The 27,522-nt window shown below is 42.7% G+C and overlaps 1 protein-coding gene across 4 annotated transcripts in view; it reads left to right on the top strand.

Annotated features, from left to right (window-relative positions):
- Positions 1-1,619: 1,619 nt before the first annotated feature.
- The window catches only part of LRRC31 (leucine rich repeat containing 31), a 42,443-nt gene continuing 16,540 nt past the window's right edge, over positions 1,620-27,522 (top strand). Inside the window, exons 1-5 of one of the 4 annotated variants that reach the window (XM_033959682.1) lie at positions 1,635-2,117; positions 9,116-9,355; positions 10,617-10,757; positions 16,700-16,867; positions 25,572-25,739. In XM_033959682.1, coding sequence (XP_033815573.1) covers positions 2,102-2,117; positions 9,116-9,355; positions 10,617-10,757; positions 16,700-16,867; positions 25,572-25,739 — 733 coding nt within the window. In that variant the 5' untranslated portion in view covers positions 1,635-2,101. Of the gene's footprint in view, positions 2,118-9,115; positions 9,356-10,616; positions 10,758-16,699; positions 16,868-25,571; positions 25,740-27,522 lie in introns of all 4 variants that reach the window. The other 3 variants (XM_033959685.1, XM_033959683.1, XM_033959684.1) reach the window with 3 other exon arrangements.

Below are 27,522 nucleotides of genomic sequence, written 5' to 3'. Positions count from 1 at the left end.
GGCTGTTCTGATTTTTTAACATTCATCAAGGTTAGAAATCTGTATCACTCAGGGCAGGATTAATTAGTCGAGAGCCCCTAGGCACCCAAGTACACCGAGCCCCCCGCCCCACCCCACCATGCGTCCAAGCGGAAACAAGAAGCTGCGTCAGAGGGAAGCTTTGGGCAAGCAGCATCGCTTGCACAATTACAGTTCCCGTTGCCTTTCTTACCCACGTTGCTTGCTTGTCTTACTTTCCGTCGATGGGGGGGGGGCCCACGTTGCCGATCGGGGGGTAATTGCCAATCGCGTTGGCGATTGATGCTGGAGGGGCCCATCGTCGTTTTGAAAAAACAATGTTGATGCCCTCCTTCATCGGGCCGCCCTGACCATTTCGGGCCCTAGGCACGTGCCTACTTGGCCTGTTGGTTAATCCTGCCTTGGTAGCACTCATTACAATCAGCAGAAATTTGGAACTTCAAATACCACACTGATCTGGGGGTGTACATTCAAACTAGGACCGGGCTAGCTGAACTATCAGGCAAACTAGGTAGCCACCTAGGACAGGAGTTTCTGGAGGGGGGAGGGTAGTATGCTTGAGGGAGGCACCAAAAAGCAACTGCAATCTAAGCAAGACAAGATCCTGTCACTGTCGACCAGGCATACTCCAAAAGTCTCCGGACTCAAGGGTCTCTCATACGAAGAAAGACTGGGCAAGTTGCAGCTCTACTCTCTGGAGAAGCGCAGGGAGAGGGGTGACATGATTGAGACATTTAAGTACGTCACGGGTCGTGTCGAGGTGGAAAACGACATATTCTTTCCTAAGGGACCTTCAGTCACAAGAGGGCACCCGCTCAAACTCAGAGGAGGGAGATTTGGTGGTGACACCAGGAAGTACTTCTTTACAGAAAGGGTGATGGATCACTGGAACAAACTACCGGTGCAGGTGATCAAGGCCACTAGCGTGCTCGACTTTAAGAATAAATGGGACATCCACGTGGGATCTCTACGTGGGTCGAGCAGCACTCTGACTTAATGGGGTGGGACAGTAGAGTGGGCAGACTTGATGGGCTATAGCCCTTTTCTGCCGTCATCTTTTTATGTTTCTAACCAAACAGGAGGGTGGGAAATTCCAAATACTGTAGCCCAGTGGTCTCAAACACGCGGCCCGGGGACCACATGCGGCCCGCCAGGTACTATTTTGAGGCCCTCGGTATGTTTATCATAATTACAAAAGTAAAATATAACAGTTTCTTGATCATACGTCTCTTTCGCTATAAATGACAATATTATTAAGACTTAGCCAAAAGGAAAGATTTATAAACTAAAAAGAGTTTTACCTCATGCAAAATTGTCATTTCTTTAATAAGACATTAACTATTTTTTTCTGCGGCCCTCCACATACCTAGAAATCCAAAATGTGGCCCCGCAAAGGGTTTGAGTTTGAGACCACTGCTGTAGCCCATTTACTCTGGTGTTTGAACTATAATGATTGGTGGGGGTGGGGGAGTTGCCTAGGACACCAGTATGCTTAACCCTTAAGCCCTTACCAGGCCAAAAAGTCTCTTTCTCACAACTGGGCAATTTGGTAGCTCTGCTCTTGCAGTTTCCCGATGCCAACTTAACCTGTTTCTGGAAGAAAACTTTTTGGGCAGGACCAAGGTTCGAAATCGAAGCTACAGATCCCATAATGCACCACGGTAGGACCGCCCCAAATCTTGGACTGGGCCAGTTTGGATAACTTGGGCAACCGGCGTGATCTGAGCCCTGCCAGGGTCAGATGGGCAGTCCTGACCCCTTGTGCAACTGAGTCATTGTCTGGCTCTGCCTTGTTCCCGTAGCAAAGTCTACAGCTAACGCTTCCTGATTCCTGACAGCTGGGTCTGGAAGACAGCAATGCTGACTCTGAGTCCCATGAAACGTCCCAGGAGAGGGGAAACCTGTCTCTTTCATTTGAAAAGAAGTTAGGGCTTCAGCTCTCAAGAAGCGGAAACCGGCAGAGCAGAAATCCTGCGCCGATCTTTAGACTTAACCGGGGAGAAAGTAAAACGTGCAAGCTGAAAGTTTTGAGCTTTCTTTGCGTTCCCATTTCCAGGACTGCCAGAACCTTGCAGCTAATCTAATGATGGATAAACGGGGTGAGTTACTTTTCTTTTTTTATTGCAGAATGTGTAGGTTTGTTAAGGGGGGAGCAGGCACCCCCACCCTTCCCTTTGGCAACTCTCCCTAATCCTTCCAAGTGGTGTGTAAACTGCCTCTAGGGCAGGGGTAGGGAACTCCGGTCCTCGAGAGCCGTATTCCAGTCGGGTTTTCAGGATTTCTCCAATGAATATGCATGAGATCTATTTGCATGCACTGCTTTCAATGCATATTCATTGGGGAAATCCTGAAAACCCGACTGGAATACGGCTCTCGAGGAACAGAGCTCCCTACCCCTGCTCTAGGGCTAGGGTTTGTCCTATCCGCAGGACAAATAAATCAGGAGACACTTTGTGGATCTCCAGCTTAAAATTAATTGTGGCCAGGACTGGCTTTTAGTTCAGTCTTTAGAATATAGAAAGAGGTTTGTTTTTTTTAAAGTATCAAGTTTCATTAAAATTTTAATGTATCACAATATCATTAATTCAAAGCGATTTGCAATTAAAAACGGGGTCTTAATTATTAACTAAAACCAACACAAACGGACCTGACGTACCAATACATAAGGTATCTCACAGTGTAAAAAAATTAACATCTCTACACCTGGCCTGTGCTCACCCAACGAGTTCCCTGTACTAATAGCTACAGGCTAAGCTCTTGTTAGAGAATGACACATGGACCGTTTCCCGCGGTAAACCGTGGGTCACCGCAGTAAATCCTCAGGAATGGAGACATTTGCAACTGGTTTACCGCAGGAATGGGGACAAGACCTTTTACTGCCCTGTGGGAGCGGTGAAAAGTCTTACTCCTGTGGTAAAAAAAATTGTGCCCGTGTCAGGCTCGGCATCTTTTCCCCAGCTCCTCTTGCGCTTATTTTACCTTCAGGAGCCAGCCATGCCACGATGAAGACAGAAGGAACCTAAAACCGAAGCCTGAGACCAATGTGATTTGAAGAATAAAATTACCAGACAACAAAAAGAAAAAAAAAAAAATTTATTTTATATTTTGTGATTAGAATATTCCCGATTTGAAATATGTATCCTGCTAGAGCTGGTATTAGACATAACTGGGGACCGCAAAGTCCAGGCTGTGCTTCTTTAGCTTCCAGCTGGCTTAGGGCTTTCTCTCTGACCAGGGGGCAGTTACCCTAGTTGCACTCCCCTAACATTATTCTTGCCATGTATGACTAAAGTATTCTCTTAGCTTGATTTTTCTATCTAGCATTCTGTAGTAATTTGGTTTGTTCAGTTTTCACAATAGTGAAGGGGATATTTGTGAAAGGGAGGGGAGATGGGTTTTGTGGAACCTTGCTCTGTTTTATTTGTGTTTATAAAATGACAATTGTCAGAGGAGAAGCTTCCGCTCAAACACATCCGACTGCAGGGTGGCACAGGCAGGCTTCGCCGGCATCAGTTTCTTTTCTAGAGCACCACGAAGGTAAGGGGGAGGGAGGGAGGGAAGGGAGCTGCGCCTTCCCTCCCTTAAGTTTCTTTATGCCGCGAAGGTGAGAGGGAGGGCGATTCTCGGGCCACTGAAGGGCGGTGAGGTGGCGAGAGAGAAGGGTGGATGCTGCGGGGACGTGGCAGTGAAAGGGACGGCGGGGACGGGGCGGTGAAGGGGATGGCGGGTTCGGGGACGGGGCGGTGAAGGGGACGGCAGGGACGTTGCGGTGAAGGGGATGGTGGTCCAGTGACGGGGACAGATTCTTTTCCCTGTGTCATTCTCTAGCTCTTATCTACCAATGTTATTCCTTTTTGGCCATTTCTTCTTTTCTTATCTCTCCCACTGTCTTCCCTTCTTGTCCATAACGTTTGATATTTATTTTGGCCCTGATGTTCTAAAATTGCTGTTAAAATCCTGTGGGTTGCTGTGGTGCGATCAATGTTCAAACAACTTTGCATGCAAATGAGTTTCACGGATGTTCGCTGTAATTCCATCTGATCAGTCGTAGGAGAAAGTCACTGACACGTGCAAAGCATAGCTACGTTGCAGCGATGCATGAGCATCAATTTTAAGTGCGCTTTTTTGTAGCGCACCTCATAAGAGAGGAGGGGCGGAGAGCTAACAACAAACCATGCAAATAGTACCTGAATAATTTGTAATCCGCATAGAATTATAGGATATGCAGAATATAAATAAATAAATATATGCTTTTTTTCCCTACACTGCTTTGGCGGGACATATGCAATGGGCTGCTCCAGACCAGCTGGAATATGCTTTTAACGAATGCACATGAGATACGCCTTTAACACATGTGCATCCCCAATCCCATAAAAAGTATTTTTATGAACTTCCAAATGCAATCAGCTGCCCAGACCTGCTGATATACGCTTCTAACACACACATTTCAATGCCACCAGCAACTCCTGAGCTGTTGTTAATTTTGGATCATTAAAGGCTGGCGCTTCATTTTGTGCATCGTCTGGGCATCGGTTGAGTTCTCATTTTAATACTCGTTGTAATCCGTTTACATAAGATTATCGGAGGCTGCTACAAATAATGGAAAAGACTGCGATTAGCCATTTTGGGCATCGGTAGCTGAAATACTTTGACGCTAAACCAGTTAGATCTGGTTTAGCGTTGATTGTTAAAGGCACAGTAGGTAGGCTGAGCACATCGAGGCCTTTGTGTCTATGTTGGGGGGGGGTTTCCATCATGTTTGTCAGTTCACCTTGCTTATCTTTTCCCCCTGATTTATTTTATCTGGTGCGTTTATTTATTTGATAGTATAGGGATCTATTCAGGATTATCCAAATAATAGTTTTTATACCTAGAATTGATTAAAGCTCTAAAATAATAGGGCTCTACTTCTAACAACTCCCACTGGAAGGAATTCAGGACTTGAGAATGACACAGTGATAAAATTCATTACCGTTCTTGTCCCCATTGATAACCAAAGGAAACAATCCCGTGTCATCCTTTAGTGTCTATCTCAACCTCTGTCCTTCTACAATGCAAGGCTTGAGGGTCAGTGCCTGGACCCATTCACACACTCTGATTCTTATGTGAGCCAAGTATAGGATAATGATGCCATTGTAACATCACTGATGAGGTTGGCTCTTAGGCATTGGTGGAATGAGGCATTATGACATCACAATCTCAGCTCTGGAATGTTGCTACTCTTTGGGTTTCTGCCAGGTACTTGTGACCTCAGTCCTTCTACACCAGCATTCTTCAATGTAAGGCTTGAGGGTCAGTAATTGTGTCTATTCATACCCTGATTCTTATGTGAGCCAAGTATAGGATAATGAAGCCATTGTGACATCACTGATGAGGTTGGCTCTTAGTCATTGGTGGAATGAGGCTTTATGACCTCACAATATCTGCTCTGAATAGCAGAGACTGTCATTCTTTAGTCTATCTCAACCTCAGTCCTTCTGCACCAGCATTCTTCAGTGCAAGGCTTGAGGGTCAGTGGCTGGGCCCATTAATACTCTGATTCTTCCCTCTCTCCTTCAAGAATGACACGGAGATGGTTTCTCGTGGGGACAGGAACGATGATGAATTTTTTCACCATGTCATTCTCTCTTCAGGACATCTACCACCCTCTCTATGAAAAGGTACTTCTTGACATTATTCCTAAACTGGCCTCACTGCAACCTCAATGCATACCCTCTAGTTCTACTCCCTTACCCTCTCTAGAAAATGTTTGTTTGCAGATTAATTTTAATGTCTGTATCAAAGCTGTATCCAGATATATCTGTATCAAAACTATTTTTGCCACCTAGAAGACCAACTATGAAATTCGTTGCTTGAAGATGTGGATAATGCAATTGGCATAGCTGGATTTGAAAAGGGTTTTCAAGTTCCTGATGGAAATGTCCTTAAACTGTTATATAGCCATGTAAATTTAGGAAGGCTACTGGTAATCTGTGTGAGCAATAAGGAATAGATTCTATTGTTTGAGATCTTGCCAGGCACTTGTGGCCTGGATTAATCGCTGCTGGGGACAGGATGTTAGTCTGACAAGAGTATTGCTTATCTTTATCTTCTTAGCTGTTCCATCCCCTCTCTCTTTTTGGTTGCTGTTCTCTGTATATTTTCTAGTTTGATAATGAGCTAGATTCACTAAGCCCACCGATCAAGTCCCAACCACTTAGCGACCCGATTTTCCTCCAACCCGATTCACTAACCTGTGTCCCGATCATCCTCCGATCTGCGCATGCAAATGAGGGGGACGACATTCAAATGTAGGCAGGCAGCGATTCACTAAACAAATCTGGAACACCGACTGGGCTGGCCGATCAACAAAAGAAGTGACTGCTGAGGATCAGTCGCTCACTGCTTTCCAATTGCATCTCCTGCTTTCTGCCTGAATTCTCCTGCCCCGACTCTCCTTTCGCCGCCCTGCTCTCTGCCCCGAAGCTCTCCTGCTGCCCTGCTCTCTGCTCTGAATCTCTCCTGCCGCCCCGAATCTTCTTTTCTCACCACCCTGACTCTTCTGCCTTTCCCTGCACTGTGAGCCCATGGTTTTAACCCACGGGTTTAAAGCAGATTGAAACCACAGGCTCGTGAAGAAAAATAAAAGTAAAAAATAAAAAATAATAGGTCGCTGCTCTGTAAGCATGCGCAGACTATCTAGAGATGGTCCGCATATGCGTGGGGATCGCTATTTAGCGATCCCTGCAGTTGGTTGGGAGCATGATTCTGAGCGTCCTCATTTGCATGAGGATGCGTTGTGAATCAGCCCCCCAGATCCGGATCGTCTATATTTATTGTAAAGAAATGTTAATATACCTACATATTGTTTTGTGTTTAGTTCTTAAATCATTGCATAGGCTGAGCACTTGTCTAAAGTTACACAGGAATTAGACATTTTAGCCCTGATTCTATAAAAAGTGCGTACTGTTAGGTGCGCCGATCTAGGCGTCTAAGTTAATTTTTGTAATTGGTTCAATCAGTGCTGTTAATTGAACAGCACCATTAAAAACCAATTTAAAAAATTTAATTTTCAGGTAGGAGTCTACATTGAAGCGCCTACCCCAAAAGTAGGCACGCGTAGGGGAGGAGTTTGGTTGTGGATTGCCCTAGGCGCTGGTAGGCATCGATGTTAGGCCAAGAAACCCTTGGTCTAATATACCAGCACCTAACATTATGGCACCTACCAGTGCTTATGTCAAGTTAGGCACAATTCTACAAATGGCGCGGAGCGGTTAATTGACAATCATGCCGAGCAGCGCCTTATATAGAATTGAGCCATTTAAGCCTGATATTGAAAGGGTTCATGCTGTTGAGAGTTCCTATAGGTTCCTAAATTGGCCTCTTTCTAGGGCCAAGGGCCTAAATTTGTTTTAATTTCTTGAGGTTGATTTTTGGGTGGGGAAAAAGTTAGGAGTTTAGCACTGATTTTCAGCATTAATCCCCCCAAATTCTGTATATGGTGTCTCAAGCTGTGCACACAAATTGTGCACAGTTGATTTGCGTGTACAACATAATTGACAAATTGGCCAAATCAACGCCAATAATTAAAAGTTACGCGCACAACTTGGAAAAATCGATTCTATAAAAAGTATGTGCAAATTTTAGTGCGTGAATTTGAAAATTGGGAATGGGCAGATCATGGGGGGGGGGGGGTCCTAAAAGCTGTGCACATTGTTATAGAATATGCCTGATCTGTGTACAACTTAGGTGCAGGCAATTAGGTCTGGTTTTAGCTGACCTCAATGGGAGTGCCTATAAGTTATGCAATGCACAAGTGTTTAGTGTGATTCTATAAAAGGTACGTGCAACTTCTAGAATCGCATTAAGCATCATTCTAGTCGAAGCTGAATTTTTTTGGGGTGCTAAGGTCCTAAGTAACTAATCTGTATCTAGACAAATGAACGGCAGACCTACATTTTAACTTTTATTTAACTGAAAGCTTGAGGGCCTTTTAACTAAAGTGAAGTTAAAATGAACTGTTTCTGTTTGTCACAAGGTATTCTTGCAAAATAATGTATTTTTATATTCTTGGTTAAGACATGTTCTCATCCTTCTTAGATCCACTTCCCTGGCATTACTGCAGATGTGACACCAGTTGTCATGTAAAAGAATAAGTTTCGTTTCACTCGCTCATTTACCGCTTGGCTTGCTGATTTCAGCAAGCATAGATTGTGCAAAGGCTTGACAGTTTTAGTCAGAGCATTCGCAGCCATCTTAGGCCTTTAGTTGTGTTTATTGGCCTAATATGTTAGGGGATTTTCAGGGGAGGCTCTTCACCTGTCACCTGTACAGGACTCTCACTCTCTCTCTCCCTTCCTTCTCATCCCCCTCTTCGAACCCTGAGAAAGGTTCGAAACCGCAAGGTCAAAGTGTTGTCGAAGGTCATGCTGGTGTTGATCTCATGGTAGACGACTTTGAATACCAATATTAGTGTCTTAAAAATAATACGTAAGCATGTGCCCTTCATAGAAGAGTGCTTAGTACCAATTTTGGGCACCAGACTTACACCCTTCTGAAAGTTAGGTGTACTGATCCAGTATTCTAACTGCGTACAGCTTTTCAGAATATTCCTACCATGCCCCCTGGTCATGCCCCCTTTTGAGATACATGCTATAAGAAGTAGGTGTCTAGTGTTATAAAACACACAGCCAGATGCGTGTGAAATATTCAAAGGGTACCAATTAACATCAATTATTTATGTTTCTGAGCTTGTTATTCAGTTAATTTGTGAATGCACGAATTTGGGCACCATATAAATCTGGGGGTAGGTGGCGAGTTGTATGTAAACTGTGCTTATCAGCTATCATGGGAATTGACATGTACTCATGGTTTACACAGAGCCCCTGTATTCTATACAAAGCGCTAAAAATTATGTGTGCAAATTTGGCCGTGTGTCACTGAGCACACATTAATGTTCGTTAGCATGTGCCAAGCTCTAGTAAAAGGCCCCTTAATGCTCTTAGATTTAGGAGCTCAGCTTTTTTTGAATAGCGGGCCCTTTGTGAATCTAATGTTTTGGGCACTGTAGTTTTCAAGTTTATTGTAACCCACAGAGGGCTCTTCTTTCTTTCATAAGGATCACAGGGCTCACAGAAGAGGAACAAGGATGGCTTCTTGAAACGGTCCCCGTTTGCTTTGATTCTAAACCAGATCCAAAAGAAGACTTCTTTGAGACAACAGGACCACTCGTCGGTAGCTCAATTATACAAGGGCCCAGGGGAAGACGAATCTAAAACTGAGGAGACAACCGATTCAAAAATTAGTGACGACAAGAACTCCATAGCAAATTGTTACCATCAGGATGTGTCTGAAGCAGGTAACTTACTGTCATTTTCAAGAGGAGGTCATAGAAACATAGAACATGACGGCAGAAAAGGGCCACGGCCCATCTAGTCTGCCCACACTAATGGCCCACCCCCTAACTACCTCCATGAAGAGATCCCACATGCCAATCCCATCTTTTCTTAAAATCTGGCACGCTGCTGGCCTCAATTACCTGTTGTGGAAGATTATTCCAGCGATCAACCACCCTTTCGGTGAAGAAATATTTTCTGGTCCTACCATAACGTACCAAAATTTCTTATATACCGCAGCCACCTCACGGTTCTGTGCAGTTAAAAATTAAAATACAAGTATATACGGTATAAACACAATTAATTGAAATATTTACCATATAGATCAGCCTTCATAAGTTTTTTAAATGCTAAATAAGAAGTAATAATAATAATAGCTTTATTTATATCCCGTCATACCTTTTCAGAGATAGAAAGATACATACTCATTTGTTTATCCCATAATGCTGCCTGATATGCTAAGATCTCACTAAAGAAGCGTTTATCAAAGAGCCAACAATCACTTAGATGTTTTCTATTGGCAAATATAAAATACAGTGGTGCCTCGCATAACGAACGCCTCGCACAGCGAACGCTGCGCACAACGAACTTCATGTCTTGCTTCCTACAACGAACTTCGTTTCACACAACAAAGTCGCCCGAGCTGCATCCTTCCGCGCAGGCACTGCGCTTAACTGCCCTCTCTCCGCCTGGCTCCCTGTGCAGTGGCGGACCGTCGGCTCGCAGGGGCCCGGCGCCTACTGCTGATGCGTTGGGGGGGCGGAGCTACTCTCGCCGCTTCCCCGATGCTAGAAAAAAAAAAAAAAATGAACAGTTAAGTCCCAGTTTTTGCCGCTGAGACTCTGCCCTCTCTCACTGTAAAATTAGACTCTACTTAGTCTGTCTTTAAATTTAAAAAATGTGTGTTGTTTTAAAAAACAATTATGTTGTTAGATGTATCTAAATAAAAATAATAACCAACAATTTATCTTTTTTTATGTCATCTTAGCATATTTTATGCTACAGAACGAATTATTTTTTTTAACATGTATTGTTATGGGAAAACGCGTTTCACATAACGAACTTTTCGCATAACAAACTTGCTCCTGGAACGAATTAAGTTCGTTGTGTGAGGCACCACTGTACCATTTTATTTACACTCAGCATCTTGGATGTACAGTATTATAGTATTTCATATAACCCGATGCTCAATGTTTGTTAAAATGTTTGAGTATTTTGATACAGGGCGGTCTGAGCCTTCTGGTCCTGAATCATCTGAATGGAAAAAAGTTAAACACTTCTATCAGAGGTTTGGCAAGAAGCCTAACGCCAGATGTGTGAACCTAAATAACTGTGGGTTGACTGCAACAGATATAATGGAGCTAGGTATGCCTACTTTGTACTTCACAAAGTTATAAAGTGGTATGGTAAACTACAATACAGTTTTGTTTTATTTTTGGAGAGCTGTGTGTTTCTGTATTGTGTTTAAATCATTTTAAAAGCACTTGGACTAGGGGTGGGAAACGAGGGGCGTAATTGAGTTGGGTTTTCAGGATTTCTGCAATGAATGTGCATGAGATCTATCTGCATGCACTGTCTCCATTATATGTATGTAACTAGATCTCATGCATATTCATTGGGGAATTCCTGAAAACCCGACTGGATTCCGCCCCTTGTTCCCCACCCCTAACATAGTACCATAGAAACCTATGGTACTTTGTGTGCCTAAGTGCTTTGAAAATGAGCCTCCAGGGCTTTCTCCCATAATGTTTCTGCTGGAAAATGTTTAGGGGAGTCTGTGTATAAAAATTCCCCAGAGAGAATCGTGGACAGTATGCATGGGAACTGATCATCTCTAAATTCTCATCTCAACCCTTCCTTAATATAGCTCTTCCTTGAGGCATTTCCTAGTGGCTTTCAATATCTCCAGCTTTCGTGCCCAAAAGTTGGGAAACAGGAAAATGAATAAAGATAATGAGACCATGAAGGAAGGTGTCTAATGCTGACGGCTGCACAAGACCCAAGCATTGCATGATGGAATGTTTGTCCATTAGGATATCCTCTTTCTAGGTGTAAAGATGTGAGGGGCAGTGATGAGTCAGATCTGAATGATGTATCTCTCATCCCTCTGTCAATGCCTAGGTACTGCTGGATCAGCAAGCTTCCCTAGTCTTCAGTTATGTAATACTATAATTGCCATAACTTACACTTTGGCTCCTTTCATAATGCTGCCTACCACCTAAGAAGAACTTTGAGGCTTTACTAAGGGAGCAGCATCTTGGTCACTTCTTGGCCTCTTGTATTGTAAATTATACATTGCAGAGTTCTAGCGGTGATTGCTGTCCCTAAGTGGAGCATGCTTCATCCAAGGCAAGACAAATTATGGGTTGCATACACAGGGGTTTCGTCAGCCGTAAGCCTGAAATCATTATGCCATTGTATAGATCCATGGTGAGGCCCCACCTGGAATACTGTGTGCAATTCTGGAGGCCGCATTATCGCAAGGATGTGCTGAGACTGGAGTCGGTCCAGAGAATGGCCACCCGGATGATCTCGGGACTCAAGGATCTCCCGTACGAAGAACGGCTAGATAAATTACAGCTATACTCGCTTGAGGAGCGCAGAGAGAGGGGAGACATGATCGAGACGTTCAAGTATCTCACGGGCAGTATCGAGGCGGAGGGTCCCACGGCAACAAGAGGGCACCCATGGAAAATCAGGGGCGGGAAACTGCGCGGTGACACCAGGAAATTCTTTTTCACTGAGAGGGTGGTTGATCGCTGGAATAATCTTCCACTTCAGGTGATTGAGGCCAGCAGCGTGCCTGATTTTAAGGCCAAATGGGATCAACACGTGGGATCTATTCACAGAGGAAAGATAGGGGAGGGTCATTAGGGTGGGCAGACTGGATGGGCCGTGGCCCTTATCTGCCGTCTATTTCTATGTAATTTAATTTGTTATTGCCATAAATCATCAAAAAGTATACCCTATTTCCCCATCTTTGCTCGAGAGTGCTAGAATTACAGCAGCATGGCAATGAAAACCCAAAATCACTTGAAAAGAGAACTGGTCCGGTTTTTAGTGGGGAAAATAGAACTACTGAACAGAGAACTTTAATCCCGCAGTTCTAAGCCGGGAACTGTCTCTTACTGGATAGCGCTTTTAACCCTTGAATTGGCAGATGGTGAAATGGCTCTGCTTTAGGTAACTTGACGTTGAATGAGAGCAACAGTGTCGAGCTAACAGGCATTTGAAGATGCTGATCTCCCATAAGAGCCATAGAAAAATAGCAACAATGCCAAATAAAGGGTTAAGGCAGTTGGCAGGCAATAAATAGAAAAAAAACAACATAAGAACATAAGCAATGCCTCTGCTGGGTCAGACCTGAGGTCCATTGTGCCCAGCAGTTCGCTCACGCGGCGGCCCAACAGGTCCAGGACCTGTGCAGTAATCCTCTATCTATACCCCTCAATCCCCTTTTCCAGCAGGAAATTGTCTAATCCTTTCTTAAACCCCAGTACTGTACTCTGCCCTATTACATCCTCTGGAAGCGCATTCCAGGTGTCCACCACACGTTGGGTAAAGAACTTCCTAGCATTTGTTTTGAATCTGTCCCCTTTCAACTTTTCTAAATGCCCTCTTGTTCTTTTATTATTCGAAAGTTTGAAGAATCTGTCCCTCTCTACTCTCTCTATGCCCTTCATGATCTTGTAAGTCTCTATCATATCCCCTCTAAGTCTCCTCTCCTCAAGGGAAAAGAGTCCCAGTTTCTCCAATCTCTCAGACGTGTTGCTCTCCTTTGAACTCTCTCGAGTATCGCCATATCCTTCTTAAGGTACGGCGACCAATATTGGACGCAGTACTCCAGATGCGGACGCACCATCGCCCGATACAACGGCAGGATAACTTCTTTCGTTCTGGTTGCAATACCCTTCTTGATTATGCCTAGCATTCAATTTGCCTTCTTAGCCTTTTATTGGACAAACTTAACTCAAAGGAAATTCTGTAAGGGCTGCCTAAAATTGGGCAACAGCAGGCATCTAGATTATGCCTGCTGACACCTAAAGTAATTGTTTTAATCAGTTCTAAGTGGCACAATAATTGATCATGCCATTAAAAGCCAATTAAAAAACTAATAATAATTAAAAAAAACGTAGGTGCCGCTAGGCGCTTCCTGGGACTGGCGACTAACACCTAAGCGCCTAGCAGTGCTTAGTGATGATGCACACCTAAGTAGGCATGTTTAGGGGTGGAGTTGGCCTTGGGTGTCAATAAGTGCTGCTAGGTGCGATTCTGCAACGAACATAGGAACCGGAAATGTAGGCCTTTAAAACCCTGGCCTACATTATTGGCGCTTAAGTTCGTCATTACATTAGGTGCCGGTATCCTCGATTCTCTAAGTGGCGCCTGGATGTGATTGAACACATGGCAGTTGCTATTTTTCTAGGCGAATGCTGTTTGAATCGGCTCCTTTGTGACTAGTTTTCAAAGACAATAATACCGTGTTCTTCGGGTCAGAAATGAGCAAAAGACAACAAATACCAGAACATGTAAGTGAAACATTATAAAAGCCTTCCAATGACTGTATCACAGGGAAAGGTAGAGGGGGAAGGAGGGAAAGCTGGGAGAGCTGGATAAGGTGATCAGAGGGTGACAAAGCACAAAATTTTTAAGGTTTATAATGTGATAGGAAACCCAGATCTTTACATTCTTTCTGTTGGATGTCAAAATATTTCATCATTTGTGACTTCAAAGTTCTTACATAGAAACATGATGGCAGATAAAGGCCAAATGGCCCATCCTCATAACTATTATCTCTTCCTCTCTCTCTGAGAGATCCCTCGTGCCTATCCCACGCCTTCTTGAATTCAGACAGTTTCTGTCTCTACCACTTCTTCTGGGAGACTGTTCCACGCATCCACCACCCTTTCTGTAAGAAGTATTTCCTTAGATTACTCTCAAGCCTATCCCCTCTTAACTTCATCCTATGCCCTCTCATTCCAGAGCTTCTTTTCAAAATGAAAGAGTCTCGACTCATGCGCATTTACGTTCCTGGATTGTTTTTTAAAAATTCCCTTTTAGTATTCTGATCATAAAGGGGCCCTTTTACCAAACTACGGTAAAAGGTGGCTGTAGTGTGGTCATTCCCATATGCCAAGGCCGTTTTACCACAGGATTAAAATGGCTGACGTTTCCATTTTCTGTATTAATGACCACATGCTAATTTTGCCATTGGCACGTAAGCTCCTACTGCTATCCATTATATAGGCAGTAAGGGCTTATGTGCTAGCCATGAGCTATTCAGTTAGGGAAAGATTCTATAAGCACGCCTACATTGTATGCAGTGTTCCATGCGGTTGTCAGTCAACCGCTAGGCACCACTTATTGAATTTTGCCAGTGGCATCGTAGAGATAGGTGCCTGTAAATTAGGCCAGATAAAATATCTCCCACGCCTAGTGAAAGCTAAGTTTATCACACTATTTTCTGCCCCTAACCATGCCTACTTTTCAGGTAGGGGTCGCTAGGTGTCCTAAGAGTTCCAAGCGGAACTTTGGTAATTTTTATTTTTTTATTTTTTTATTAGCTGGAACCTAGAGCACCATTAACAGTTGTGCTGCAGGACTCCATGGAAGACAGTTTCATTGAAAGTATAGTAGAGAAAGTTGGCCCTATGCCTTTTACCATAAATGAATGCTGCAAATGGTCTGGCTACTGATATCCTGATTTGCTGGGGTCTAGGGAAACACAAAAGGAAGAATTCAGATTTTGATAAGCTTATGCACCTAGAGTGTCCAAGCAATTGTGAAATTTCTTGACCATTTTAAGTCTTTTTACTTCAAATACTGAGGGGAGAGGAGGGATCGTGCATATTCCGGTCATTTACCATTCCAATTAAAAAAAAAAGAGTTATGCATGGATTCTGAAGTTAGGCATCGCTAAGTGTCCTTGATTAGAGGCCTAATAGCGCCTGATAGGCATCCTAGACAGAACCTAGCCCAAGGATGGGCAACTCCATTCCTCGAGGGCCGGAATCCAGTCGGGTTTTCAGGATTTCCCCAATGAATATGCATTGAAAGCAGTACATGCAAATATATCTCATGCATATTCATTGAGGAAATCTTGAAAACCTGACTGGATTCCGGCCCTCGAGGACCGGAATTGCCCACCTCTGATCTAGCCCTTAGTGTGCGGCAATGTAGCTGCACTAATTGATAGTGCAGAATATGCCCACCCTTTGCCCCAGAAATGCCCCAGCACTAAAAGCCCTTTTTTCCTGCAGTAATCATGTATTGGCACTTACCGTACCTTAGTAAAAGGATCCCTAAGTCATTGAGGCAGTGCTCTAAGTGCTCTCAATCAGAAGTATCTTTGTGGTTAGCTCTATGGCGTTTAATGTGGTGTTTGTGTAAGTTAATTCTTGCCTTGGGGGGGGGGCATTAAATGAAATCAGTTACCACATATGTGATTTTATTTTTTGTGCTAAATACAGAAATGCATTACTAATACTGGGATGATAAATAGTTTTGTTTATTTATTTAAAAATTTTCTATCCCACTTATCAACTTAAGCGGGTAACAGATAATACATACATAAAAGTAACAAACATTATCTATCAATTAATACATTATCAAATAAAAACCTCAAGGGCAACCATCATCTTATCTTCAACTAACGCGTAACGCGGGTTTTAGCGCTGGCAGTGGCGGTAACTGCTCCGACGTTCATAGAATTCCTGTGAGCGTAGGAGCAGCTACCGCCGCTGCCGGCGTTAAAACCCGCGCTACGCGTTAATAAAAGAGGGGGGGGGGGGTCTGTTAGCTACCTGCATTTAGACGATCAAAAAAGGAAGAATCTCACAAATAGGGAAGTCTTTAACAATTTCTTGGTTTTAGAACCTGTTGCTCACCCCCCAAAAAATATTTGCATACACCCAGCCCCACCTTAGAGGGAACATTGGTATTGACCTAGAGCAGTTGTTCTCAACCCTGTCCTGGGGACCCCCCAGCCAGTCAGGTTTTCAAGATATCTCTAATGAATATGCATAAGAGAGATTTACTTATAATGGAAATGACAGGTATGCAAATCTCTCTCATGCATATCCATTAGGGACATCTTGAAAACCCGACTGGCTGGGAGGTCCCCAGGACGGGGTTGAGAACCACTGACCCTAGAGCCATTTGTTATTAGAGATGATCAATGCATTCCATTTTTGGATCTGAAATAAATAACATTCAGATCTAGAAATGAAATGCACAGGTAGCAAATAATATGTCTGAGAAAAGTGCTAGGGTGTAAATTTAGTTTTCTTTGGTTCATTGTTTTCTAGTTCGCTTGTTACCATTTCTGCCCGATGTGGAGGAATTTGATGTTTCTTGGAATGACTTTATTGGAGGTGCTTTGAGTCTCCTGACTGTTGAGCTCCATCATCTTAGCAAATTAAAAATTCTTCGACTAAATAACTGCAGACTGACAGCCGATGACACTAATGCCTTAGGTAAGAATACGTCCAGTGTTTACATCCGTGGTGTTAAAAACATTTCATAGGATTTCAGGCTTACAAAGAACATAAGAATAGCTTTACTGGGTCAGACCAATGGTCCATCAAGCCCAGTAGCCCGTTCTCATGGTGGCCAATCCAGGTCTCTAATACCTGGCAAAAACCCAAAGAGTAGCAACATTCCATTCAGAATCCTAAAGAATAGCAAGATTCTGGAATCCCAAAAAGTAACAAAAGATTCCGGAACCCCAAAGAGTAGCAGCATTCCATGCTATCGATCCAGGGCAAGCAGTGGCTTCCCCCATGTCTTTCTCAATAACAGACTATAGACTTTTCCTCCAGGAACTTGTCCAAACCTTTCTTGTCCAAGAATCCATAGAAATTACTGTAGAAAATCCATAGAAATTACTGTAGAAAATGCTAACTGAGGAATATAAAGAAATAAAAGGAGAAGGGACCTAGGTGTGACTCCTGGAGTAGGTTGTCTTTGCCTGGCCAGCTTGCACCTGGGACACCAGTCGTACATACAGTAGCATTTGTCAATGTGTGGAAAGCTAGGGCAGCAGGCTCCAGGAGTGAACCTCTTGCACAATGGTGGCTTTGAAGTGTGCATTCCATTCTTGGGCCCCTGAAAAAGAGGTCCAGTCATTGTACCTGGAGGGTAATTTTAAAGAAGAGCAGGAAGCTGGGATGGGAAACAGAATTACAAATTGCATGGAATGGATGAGTTAATATGTGGGTTGGAATAGGAGTAGAGGAAGACAGTAAAACAACAAAGGAAGCGTGGGGCAGGTATAAACATGCACTTACGTTCATTGAGGTTATTTTATTATAAAGACAAATAGGTGCTATAACCAAAAATGCACATAAAGGCACCCAAGCTCAGACACCCTCCCCCTGCCATTCAAAGAATGTTTTTGACTGAGTTTTAAGGCGCCTACCAGTGCCTAAAAATATTGGCATCGGAATTCTGCCTCCTTGTCACTGTGGGCGTGGCTAATGCTGGAAGTGGCATTAGGCAGCCTACAACACTTAAGTAAGCGTGATTCTTGACAAAGATAGGCGCCAGAAATGTAGGCCTAGAAAATCCTGGCGTACATTTCCGGCGCCTATCTTTCCCAGAAGTGCGATTCTGTATACGGCGCTGTCATGTGACTGACAGATGATTGGCAACTGTTGATATCGGTGCCGTATGGAGAATCCGGGCCAAAATGTTTTTATAAAACAAAACGAAAGACTCCTAATATACAGCACAGAAAATAACACATAAAGTGCCCCACTTTTGATTGTGAGTGGGGAGACCTCATCCGTTAATGTAAACACCAGGCAGGAGAGGTAGCTCTTCTGAGCAGGAACCTTCTATTGAATATTAAATGTACAGCGCTGAGTACACCTTTCAGCGCTATAGAAATGATAAATAGTACTAGTAGAGGTAGCCAGTGCTAGTCTTTCTATTTCAAATAACTGTGGGGCCCTGAGAAACTGGGTCTGATCTTTTTTCACCTGTCTTGTTTTCATGGAATCTTGCTGTTCCGGGAACTGCTTGCTCTTGCCCTTCATCCGGGACTGTTTATCAGGAGAGAGACAATAAATTTCCCTGGACAAAGCATATACACTTCTCTCTCCGTATTCGTTGTGATAGGGGATTATCAGAACCGCAAATACAGAAAAACCGCGGCTAGCTTTTTCATATGTTATTCGCTGTTTTCTATTAAAAACCATCATGAATATGGTGAAACCGCGAATAACATGGTGGGAGATCTGGCCTGTTCCTGAAGGAGAGGCACAACATGATGAAGAAAGTGCTGGGAATCAGCGATTTTCTCTATAAACGCTTGGAATCAGCGATTTCTCTATGCAAGCTGATGTAATTTAGGGGGAGGAGCCAGCAAGCTAAAAACCGTGAATAATCGAAACCGCAATTGCTGAAACCGCGAATACGGAGGGAGAAGTGTAGATGGTGAGCTCAATTGCTGTGAAGCTTGTCTGGTTGTCAAGTTTTGGCCAATGAATATTTATGAAATGTGGATCATATATTGCATACAAGAACTGGGGCGACCTACAGAACTTGGCCGTGCCAGGGAGCAGACCTGACTTCAGTTTGCCTTCCCTGATGTAGAGCAGTGTTTCTCAACTCGGTCCTGGAGTACCCCCTTGCCAGTCAGGTTTTCAAGATATCCACAATGAATATGCATGAAAGAAATTTGCGTATAATGGAGGCAGTATATGCAGATCAAGTTTATGCAAATTCAGTGTGGCTATCCAGGACTGAGTTGAGAAACACTGATGTAGAGCATTTAAACAGGTTGAATAAGAAAAATTGTGTACTCAGCGACCTGATATAGAAATTTATAGGTAACGACTGTTGAACAGCTGGTAATGGCTCCTCCCATTGTAAATGGAAGGGGAACAGGAGTTACTCATTGAGTAACCAGACATTTGTTTACCAGAAGGGCAGGGATTACTTCACTGTGGAATACTTTTATAAATACATAATCCGTTTTCATGGGAAAAACAACTGAAGGAAACTGGTTTATTCAGGAGCACGGTTCTTGAGAGTTTAATGTTCGATACATTTCAGAAAGGTAAGATATTACCAAGTAAATTGTGCTCTGTTTTATTTTATATTTTTAACATGTGGCTCTATTACCAGGGACACACCTAGCCAGTTGAATTTTCAGGATATCCACAAAGAATAACCCGTTCTGGGCTCCTTTGGGAGGACGGGTAAATAAATGAATAAATCAAGTTTATTAAAAATTTGTTGTACGTGCAATGTCAAATATTTCAATGCGTATGACAATTTAAAAATAGGAGACAAAAATAAAACAGTTGTATACAAATAGACAACAAAGGTGCGCTAGTGTTTTTAACGCAAGCACCGGAATAGTGTGTGCTAAAGTGCGCGCTAGCCGAAAATCTACCGCCTGCTCAAAAGGAGGCGTGAGCGTCTAGCCCATGCTATTCCGTGCATTAAGGCCCTAGTGCGGCTTTGTAAAAGGAGCCCACAGTATTTACGTACAAATAATTACCGATACAAAAGGAGAGGGGGGATGAACTACAGTCTTTAAAGAAAATAAAGAAACATTTAGGGAAAGAACATCTGGAGGGTAACACAGAATAATCATGAAGGTAAAGAAGATTTCAACCTATAGATAAGGTCTGATTGAAATTAGGTATTAGAACATAAGCATTAATGCTAAATGAATTATCCTATCTATGTCTCAAATGCGTCCTTATACAAGAAACTTTTTAAAGAGCTTTTGAATTTTTCTAGTGAGGATTCATCACGTATGTAAATTGGTAGGTTGTTCCAGAGCTGGGGTGCTATAACCAAAAAAATAGTAGAGCTCCCAATACCTATTACTTTTAAAAAGGGATAGTCGGCAAATGCTGTTCTGTTGATCTAAGTGTCCTAAATGGAGAATATAGTATTTCACTGCAAGGCAGGACCCCTGTGATTCACTGTAATCCATGTTTCCCCAGAGGATAATCCCAGAAGCCCCTTGAGCGGCACTTTCTCCAGTCGTGTGTACCAAATCTCTCTCGTGCATATTAATTGTGGATATCCTGAAAACTAAACTGGACTGAAAACCCCAGCTCCAGTTTATCTCATTGGGCAGATTGGATAGAGCATGCAGATCTTTATCTGCATCATCGGTGCATAATCCATAATGCAGTGGTGCAGCCAGAAGGCAATTTCTGGGTGGATCCAGGGGTTCAGTAGCCAACTTTTGAAAATGACTGGGGGTGCTCAGCTCATAACTTGCAACAAATTTCACTTCATCCAGCAAAGGGAAACCAAAATACATCTGGTAGTGAGTGACCAGCTTGTATCTAAATGTCAGAAGCAGAGCAGGTAATGTGGACAAATCAAAAGCTAGGGTCCTTTCTCTCTCTCTCTTCTTCATTGCACTTTTCCCTAGCCAGCTGTTGTTCAATGCAGGTCCGTTTCACCCATCCCTTTACTGATTCTCACTCTGCTTTTGTTTGGAGATTTAACTCAGTGGTTCTCAACCCTGTCCTGGAGGACCACAAACCAGTCAGGTTTGCATGCTGCAAATCTCTCTCATACATATTCATTAGGGTTATCCCCAAAATCCGACTGGCTGGTGGTCCCCCAGGACAGGGTTGGGAGCCACTGATGTAACTCATCTTCAAACTGTGATTCCCTATTGACCATAGGTTTGGGTCATTTCCCTGCTCCGATCTCCCTGGCTCCAGGCACATTCCTGTTTTCAGCCTAAATACTATTTTGTAAATACCCACTTATCTTGCATAGTGCATATTTGCAAGAGGGGTATTTATAGGGAAGGAACATAGACACACAGAAGTGTGCGCTCACCTAGCGTACAGAATACTCTGTTACAGACCACATTAGCCCCTATTACAAAAAATTGCACTGGCTACCAGTGGAGGCGCGAATACTGTTCAAATTTGCATGTATTTGTTTCAAACAAGTCTGGGGCCTAGCACCTTCCTACCTACAAACACACTTCACTCTACACAACCCCACACGAACAACCAGAAACAAAAACATCTTTGCATACCCAAAGATCACAGGCTGCAAATACCAATCCTTCCTAGACAGAACCTTCATGTTCCAAGCAAACAGACAGCAATCCTGGCTGGGAAACCACATAAATAAAGCCAGACAGACCTACAACACATTCCGAAAATCAATTAAAACCGCTCTATTTGACAAATTCCTTGCTTAATCAGATGACTTCTCTCAGGTATTCTTTCCCCTTAAAACCCCAATGTATTATGTAACATCCTTCTTCTCTCATGTATTCTTTCCCCATGTTTCTCCAATTTATTATGTAACATCCTTCTTCTTGCATTCTGTAATTCGATGATTGTCCAGCCTTCTTTCTATGTGAACCGCCTAGAAGTCACTTTGACTATGGCGGTATAGAAAAATTAAGTTATTATTATTATTACTTCAGCTCTATGTGACCACCTATCTATTAGGCATGTCTATAATGGATTATGCTAGGTTCTATAAATGAATATAGGTGCCTAGGTTTATTAATAGAACATGCTGCTATCACATGCCCTTGGGTATTTAAATGGAGGCACCCAATATAGAATCGCCATTGAAGTGACAGTAGTTTCAGATATCACTGCACAACAAAGTTTTTGCTTCCTGAACACTGCTGGGTGTTTCTTATAGAATTTTGGGTGCTGATCATGAATATTACATCAAAAATTACCCATCACGTACCATTTCAGAGAAATCTTCAATTTTGTCGTGATTTTTTCTTATATTTGGATGCAAACAATTTTTTCTCCCATAAGTGTCTTATCAACAACGGTTTGTGCCGCCTGGGTATGTCCATGCATAAAATCTAGCCAGGTTGGAAGCTGTTTTATGGAAGATGACATCCTGGGCATGTCTGGGCAGGTCTGAACGAGCTTGCGCTGTCTCACCATGCTATAATGGTGGCTTCCATACACCGATCCTGCTCATTTGGTTAATATAGATAGTCCGTGTGTGTATATAGTATCAGTATAGTAAAGTATAGTAGTATAGTAGCTGTAGCAATATAACAGTAAGTAAGCTTGATGCTATAGACGTTTTGGTGTCGGGCAATATGTCTCGTCGGTGTCGTAACAGCCGCGACACATTCTGCTATATCTGTGGGGAATATACACTTACGCCTCAGAGACGTTCGATGACTGCCCTTGTAAAGAAAGCCTATCATCTGTATTTTGGCTGCAAAATAGGTGATCAAGACAAGCAATGGGCGCCTCACATTTGCTGTGCGACATGTGCTGTTAGTCTGAGAGCCTGGCTCAGAGGTACTCGAAAGACGATGCCATTTGCTGTTCCGATGATATGGCGAGAACAGAAAGACCATGTGACGGACTGTTATTTCTGTTTGACTAATGTGTCTGGTTTCTCTGCCAAAAACAAGAAGTCAATTGAATATCCTAATCTGCCTTCAGCAATGAGACCCATGCCACATGATGACAGTCTTCCAGTTCCGAAACCACCAGAGGATTGGACCTTAGACGAACCAGATGAAGAAACTGCAGTGCAGGGTTCTAACAGTGACATTGACCCGGATTTTGAACCATCCTCATCAGGCGATCCACATCTGATAACACAGTCCGAATTGAACGATTTGGTCAGAGATTTGGGTCTGTCAAAAGCAAAAGCTGAGCTGCTAGGTTCGAGACTGCAGGAATGGTGTTTGCTATCACCAGGTACGAAAATTTCTGTGTTTCGAGACCGGCATCATGATATAACCAAATTTTTTGCACAAGTCGACAGTCTCTGTTTCTGTTGTGACATTGAAGGATTGTTCTCGGTCTTTGGTTGTGATCACAACCCGGAAGAGTGGCGTCTTTTCATTGATTCGTCAATGTTAAGCCTGAAAGCTGTTCTGTTGCACAATGGCAACGTTTATCCTTCAGTACCTGTTGGCTATGCAGCACATATGAAAGAAACATATGAGAATATGGAAATGTTACTAAAGTATGTCCAGTATACCAGGTATAACTGGAATATCTGTGGAGACCTCAAAGTCGTTGCTCTGTTACTAGGACTGCAGCTTGGCTATACAAAGTACTGCTGTTTCATCTGCGAATGGGACAGCCGAGACAGAGAGTCGCACTATTCTAGAAAGAACTGGCCACTCCGTAAAAAGTTAGTTCCAGGACAGAAAAATGTAGCACATGAATCGCTTGTTGACCCGACAAAGATATTTTTGCCTCCTCTTCACATTAAACTGGGACTCATGAAGAATTTTGTGAAAGCAATGAACAAGGAAGGGGAAGGTTTTCGTTATTTAAGACAGATGTTCCCAAGAATAACTGATGCCAAGATCAAAGAGGGTATTTTTGTTGGCCCCCAGATCAGACATGTTATGAGTGACAAGCGATTTGAAGATCTGTTAGTTGGGCCGGAAAAAATTGGCTGGAAAGCCTTGAAAGACGTTGTTGACAATTTTCTGGGCAATTACAGAGCCCCAAACTACATTCAGCTGGTAGACAAACTTCTCAAAGCATACAAGAGAATGAAGTGCAATATGTCACTCAAGATTCATTTCCTCCATTCACACTTGGACTTCTTCCCCGCAAATCTCGGTGCTGTGAGTGACGAGCACGGTGAAAGGTTTCATCAAGACATAGCTACGATGGAGAAACGATACCAGGGCAATTGGAATCCGTCAATGCTTGCCGACTATTGTTGGATGCTACAACGTGATGCACCAGACACTGAATATAAAAGAAACTCGGGAGCAAAACACTTTTAATTCTGTTTCATTTAGTCGCTTGTGCGAAACGTAAACTTGACTATATATTTTATTGTCAGTAAACATAAAAATGTCTATTTCTCATAGTTCTTACGTGATGCAGTAAAACCAAAACCATATTTGAGCATACCAAGTTGGTACCTGTCATAATCACCAAAAACTTTTCAGGAATCAAGACTTAACCAAAAAATTGTTGTGCAGTGTATTTAATGCGATTCCTGATCTTAAAAGGAATATAATGAACATAATATCTCGCTGAACAAAGATGAAAACACCTGACATGCTTCTTGTATAGCTTATTTGAAGTATGAAAAGTGCTCAGAACCTTTTTGGTAAAGAGACCACAAAGGGGTCATGCCCGAAAATGTGCCTTTTACGTTTAGTCACAGCACTTAAGTAAGCTTAAACTGCGAAATTACTCCATTAACTTTTTTTCTATATATAGATCAGTTTTAATGTACATAGCTTCTAAATACTTCTCGCAAATCTATATGAAAAAAATCAATGATGTGATCTCACAGTTTAAGCTTATTTAAGTGCTGTGACTGAATGTTTTGGGGCATGACCCCGTTTGTGGTCTCTACCAAAAAGGTTCTGAGCACTTTTCATACTTCAATGAATCTATACAAGAAGAGTGTCGGGTGTGTTCATCTTTGTTCAAGGATATACCATATCACCCATAGGTAATAAGCTTATCCGAGTGTTTTTTGGGGATCCATAATATCTCACTGCTTGTCTCCACCTCCCCTTGTTATAAAGAAACCCTGTAATAGAGAATGACAAAATTCATCACCGTTCCCGTCCCCGCAGATAACCGTGGGAAATAATTCCATGTCATTTTCTAGTGTCTATTTCATCCTCAGTCCTTCTACACCAGCATTCTTCAAAGCAAAGCTTGCGGGTCAGTGGTTGTAGCCATTCATACTCTGATTCTTGAGCCAAGGATAATGAAGTCATTGTGACATCATTGATGTGATTGGCTCTTAGGCACTGGTGGAATGAGGCATTATGACATCACAATATCTGCTCTGGATACCAGAGACTGCCATTCTGTAGTGTCTGTTTCAACCTCAGTCCTTCTACACCAGCATTCTTCAAAGCAAAGCTTGCGAGTCAGTGGTTGTGGCCATTCATACTCTGATTCTTCCCTCTTTCCTTAAAGAATGACATGAAGATGGTTTCCTGCGGTTATCCGTGGGGACGGGAACGGTGATGAATTTTGTCACCGTGTCATTCTCTACCCTGTAACAAGAAGTGACCATCTATTTCATAAAAAGACTCCTTCAGTGTTATAAATTCTGGAAGAATGTGGTAATGCTTCCCTTTTTCAATAAGGGAAACCTATTGCTCTGTTACATGTAAAGCTCTTATGCCCATAATTTGAAAGCTGTATTTTGGTTTATCTGTAAGCAGTTTTTCTTGGGGATTTATTGCAGGAAAGGCGCTTTGTCTTATTCCTCAACTGGAAGAAATGGATTTATCGTGGAATGGCAAAGCAGGAGGAAATCTCCATTTGCTAATGGAAAGATTCCAGAAGGGCTGCAGTCTGAAGGTCTTGATGTTGATAGATTGTAATCTGACATCAGAAGATGGGACTTTGTTAGGTGTGTTGATTTTCAGAGAACTCCATTTTGTAGGATATCATAAGCAATTTGTAGGCATAAATTTTCTTTGCATTAACTATATTTGGATCAACTTATATTCGAGTATATACGGTAAATGTGCATATATTTAGTACATTTCAACTCAAACCCTGTTGAAAATGACCTTATCTTTATTAGATCAAGGTCTGTTTTCAATAAAGTGGATCCTAGGCTTTAGTACTTTATCCATCCTCTCAATTTGTGGGCCCAATCCTTCCTTTGGAAATTAAATTAGTATGCCTTTGGATGGATGGATGGATTTAACCAGCCCATTACATTTTCCTGCCAGCTGGAGCTGATAGTATCTGCTACTGTAGGAATTCTGCTAGCATGACTTCAAAAGTTTGCTGGGTGTGGGGTTGGAGAGGTGTAAGTCTTTGTATTGATGGCAGGGCGGTTTGGAAGAGCCAAAGAAACCAATTTCTAGACTTGCCCCTAAGATCTCTAATTATTATTGATGTTGTTTGGGGCAAAATAATGGATGGGCCGTGGCCACCTGTTTCAACCCTGTTCGGTTGCTTATGATTTTGGTGTTAATAAGGAAAGGGCATACAAAATCTTACTGCACTGAGCTCGCCACAAGCAGTTTGTCCCTTGGGTATCTTTTTGAACGATGGCAATCCTTGAAGCAGTAGATTTGCAAAAGGATGATCTGTAGGAAGATCTTCGCCTCTACCTTTGAAGTGTGCAGAGGTATCTGGAAGCACCTCAGCAGTTTCTACTATTGATATGACTAGGAAGAGCAGCTGTTTTGTTATGGCCCTTGGGGATGAAAGTGTTTCTAGGTCCTAGAACAAATAGGAATCTGAGACTAGCTCCTTCGCCCAGAAATAGGTCAATATATGGAAATGATAGGCTTTGTGGATGCTTTTTTTTTTTTTTTTTTTTAATTTGCCAGAAGATATGTCATCAACTTGAAGTTACCACTGCAGGGCAACTATCTGCACCGGTAGTTTGTCACCCTGTTGCTTGCAGTATCTGAAACTGTGTTGATGTACTTCGCCTTGTATAAGGCGGATTATAAATAAACCAAGCAAACAAACTTTTTTTTTTCTCTGTGTATTTTTATTGAATTTAAAAGACATTATAATACACCAAACTCTTAGGGGTAGTCAGTTAACACAACACTAAACTTAGTTATAAGCCCCGCCTCCCCTCAGTCGCTCTTTATCAACAGAAACCCTGTGCATTCAACTACTGACCCATACCTTATGAGTGGTCTGGACCTTTGGATAGCTCAAAGTCCCTCTATAACAGATCCCTTAATAACCTCTTCTTCTAATTCCCCTCCCCCCTCATTCTGCTACTACTAATCATTTCAATAGTGCCAAAACACAGAAGGGACAGTCCCCGCTCAAAAGAGCGTACAATCTAGTCTAGATAGACAAACTGGAAAGAAAGTGTATCAGTACACGGTGCTCAGGTGGGGGAATTACAAAGGGAATGATAAGACAGATATTGGTGCTTAGCAGGTGGGTCGGACTTTGCAATTGAAAGCAGCTTCATAGATGGGGGCTTTGAGTCTGGATTTGAAGAGTGCCAGAGATGAAATTTGACATATTGAGTCAGGCAGTTTGTTCCAAGCACACGGTGCAGCAAAGTAGAAGGGATGGAGTCTGGAGTTGGCTGTAGAGGAGAAGGGTACAGATAAGAGAGACTTACCCGATAAGTGGAGTGCTGGGGGGAGGGGAGGTATGGGGATACATGAGAGAGGAGAGATACTGAGGAGCTGCGGAGTGAATAC

Source organism: Geotrypetes seraphini, chromosome 9 (genome assembly GCF_902459505.1).
Source record: "Geotrypetes seraphini chromosome 9, aGeoSer1.1, whole genome shotgun sequence".
NCBI lineage: Eukaryota > Metazoa > Chordata > Amphibia > Gymnophiona > Dermophiidae > Geotrypetes > Geotrypetes seraphini.
This window is presented reverse-complemented; position numbering and strand designations above follow the sequence as displayed.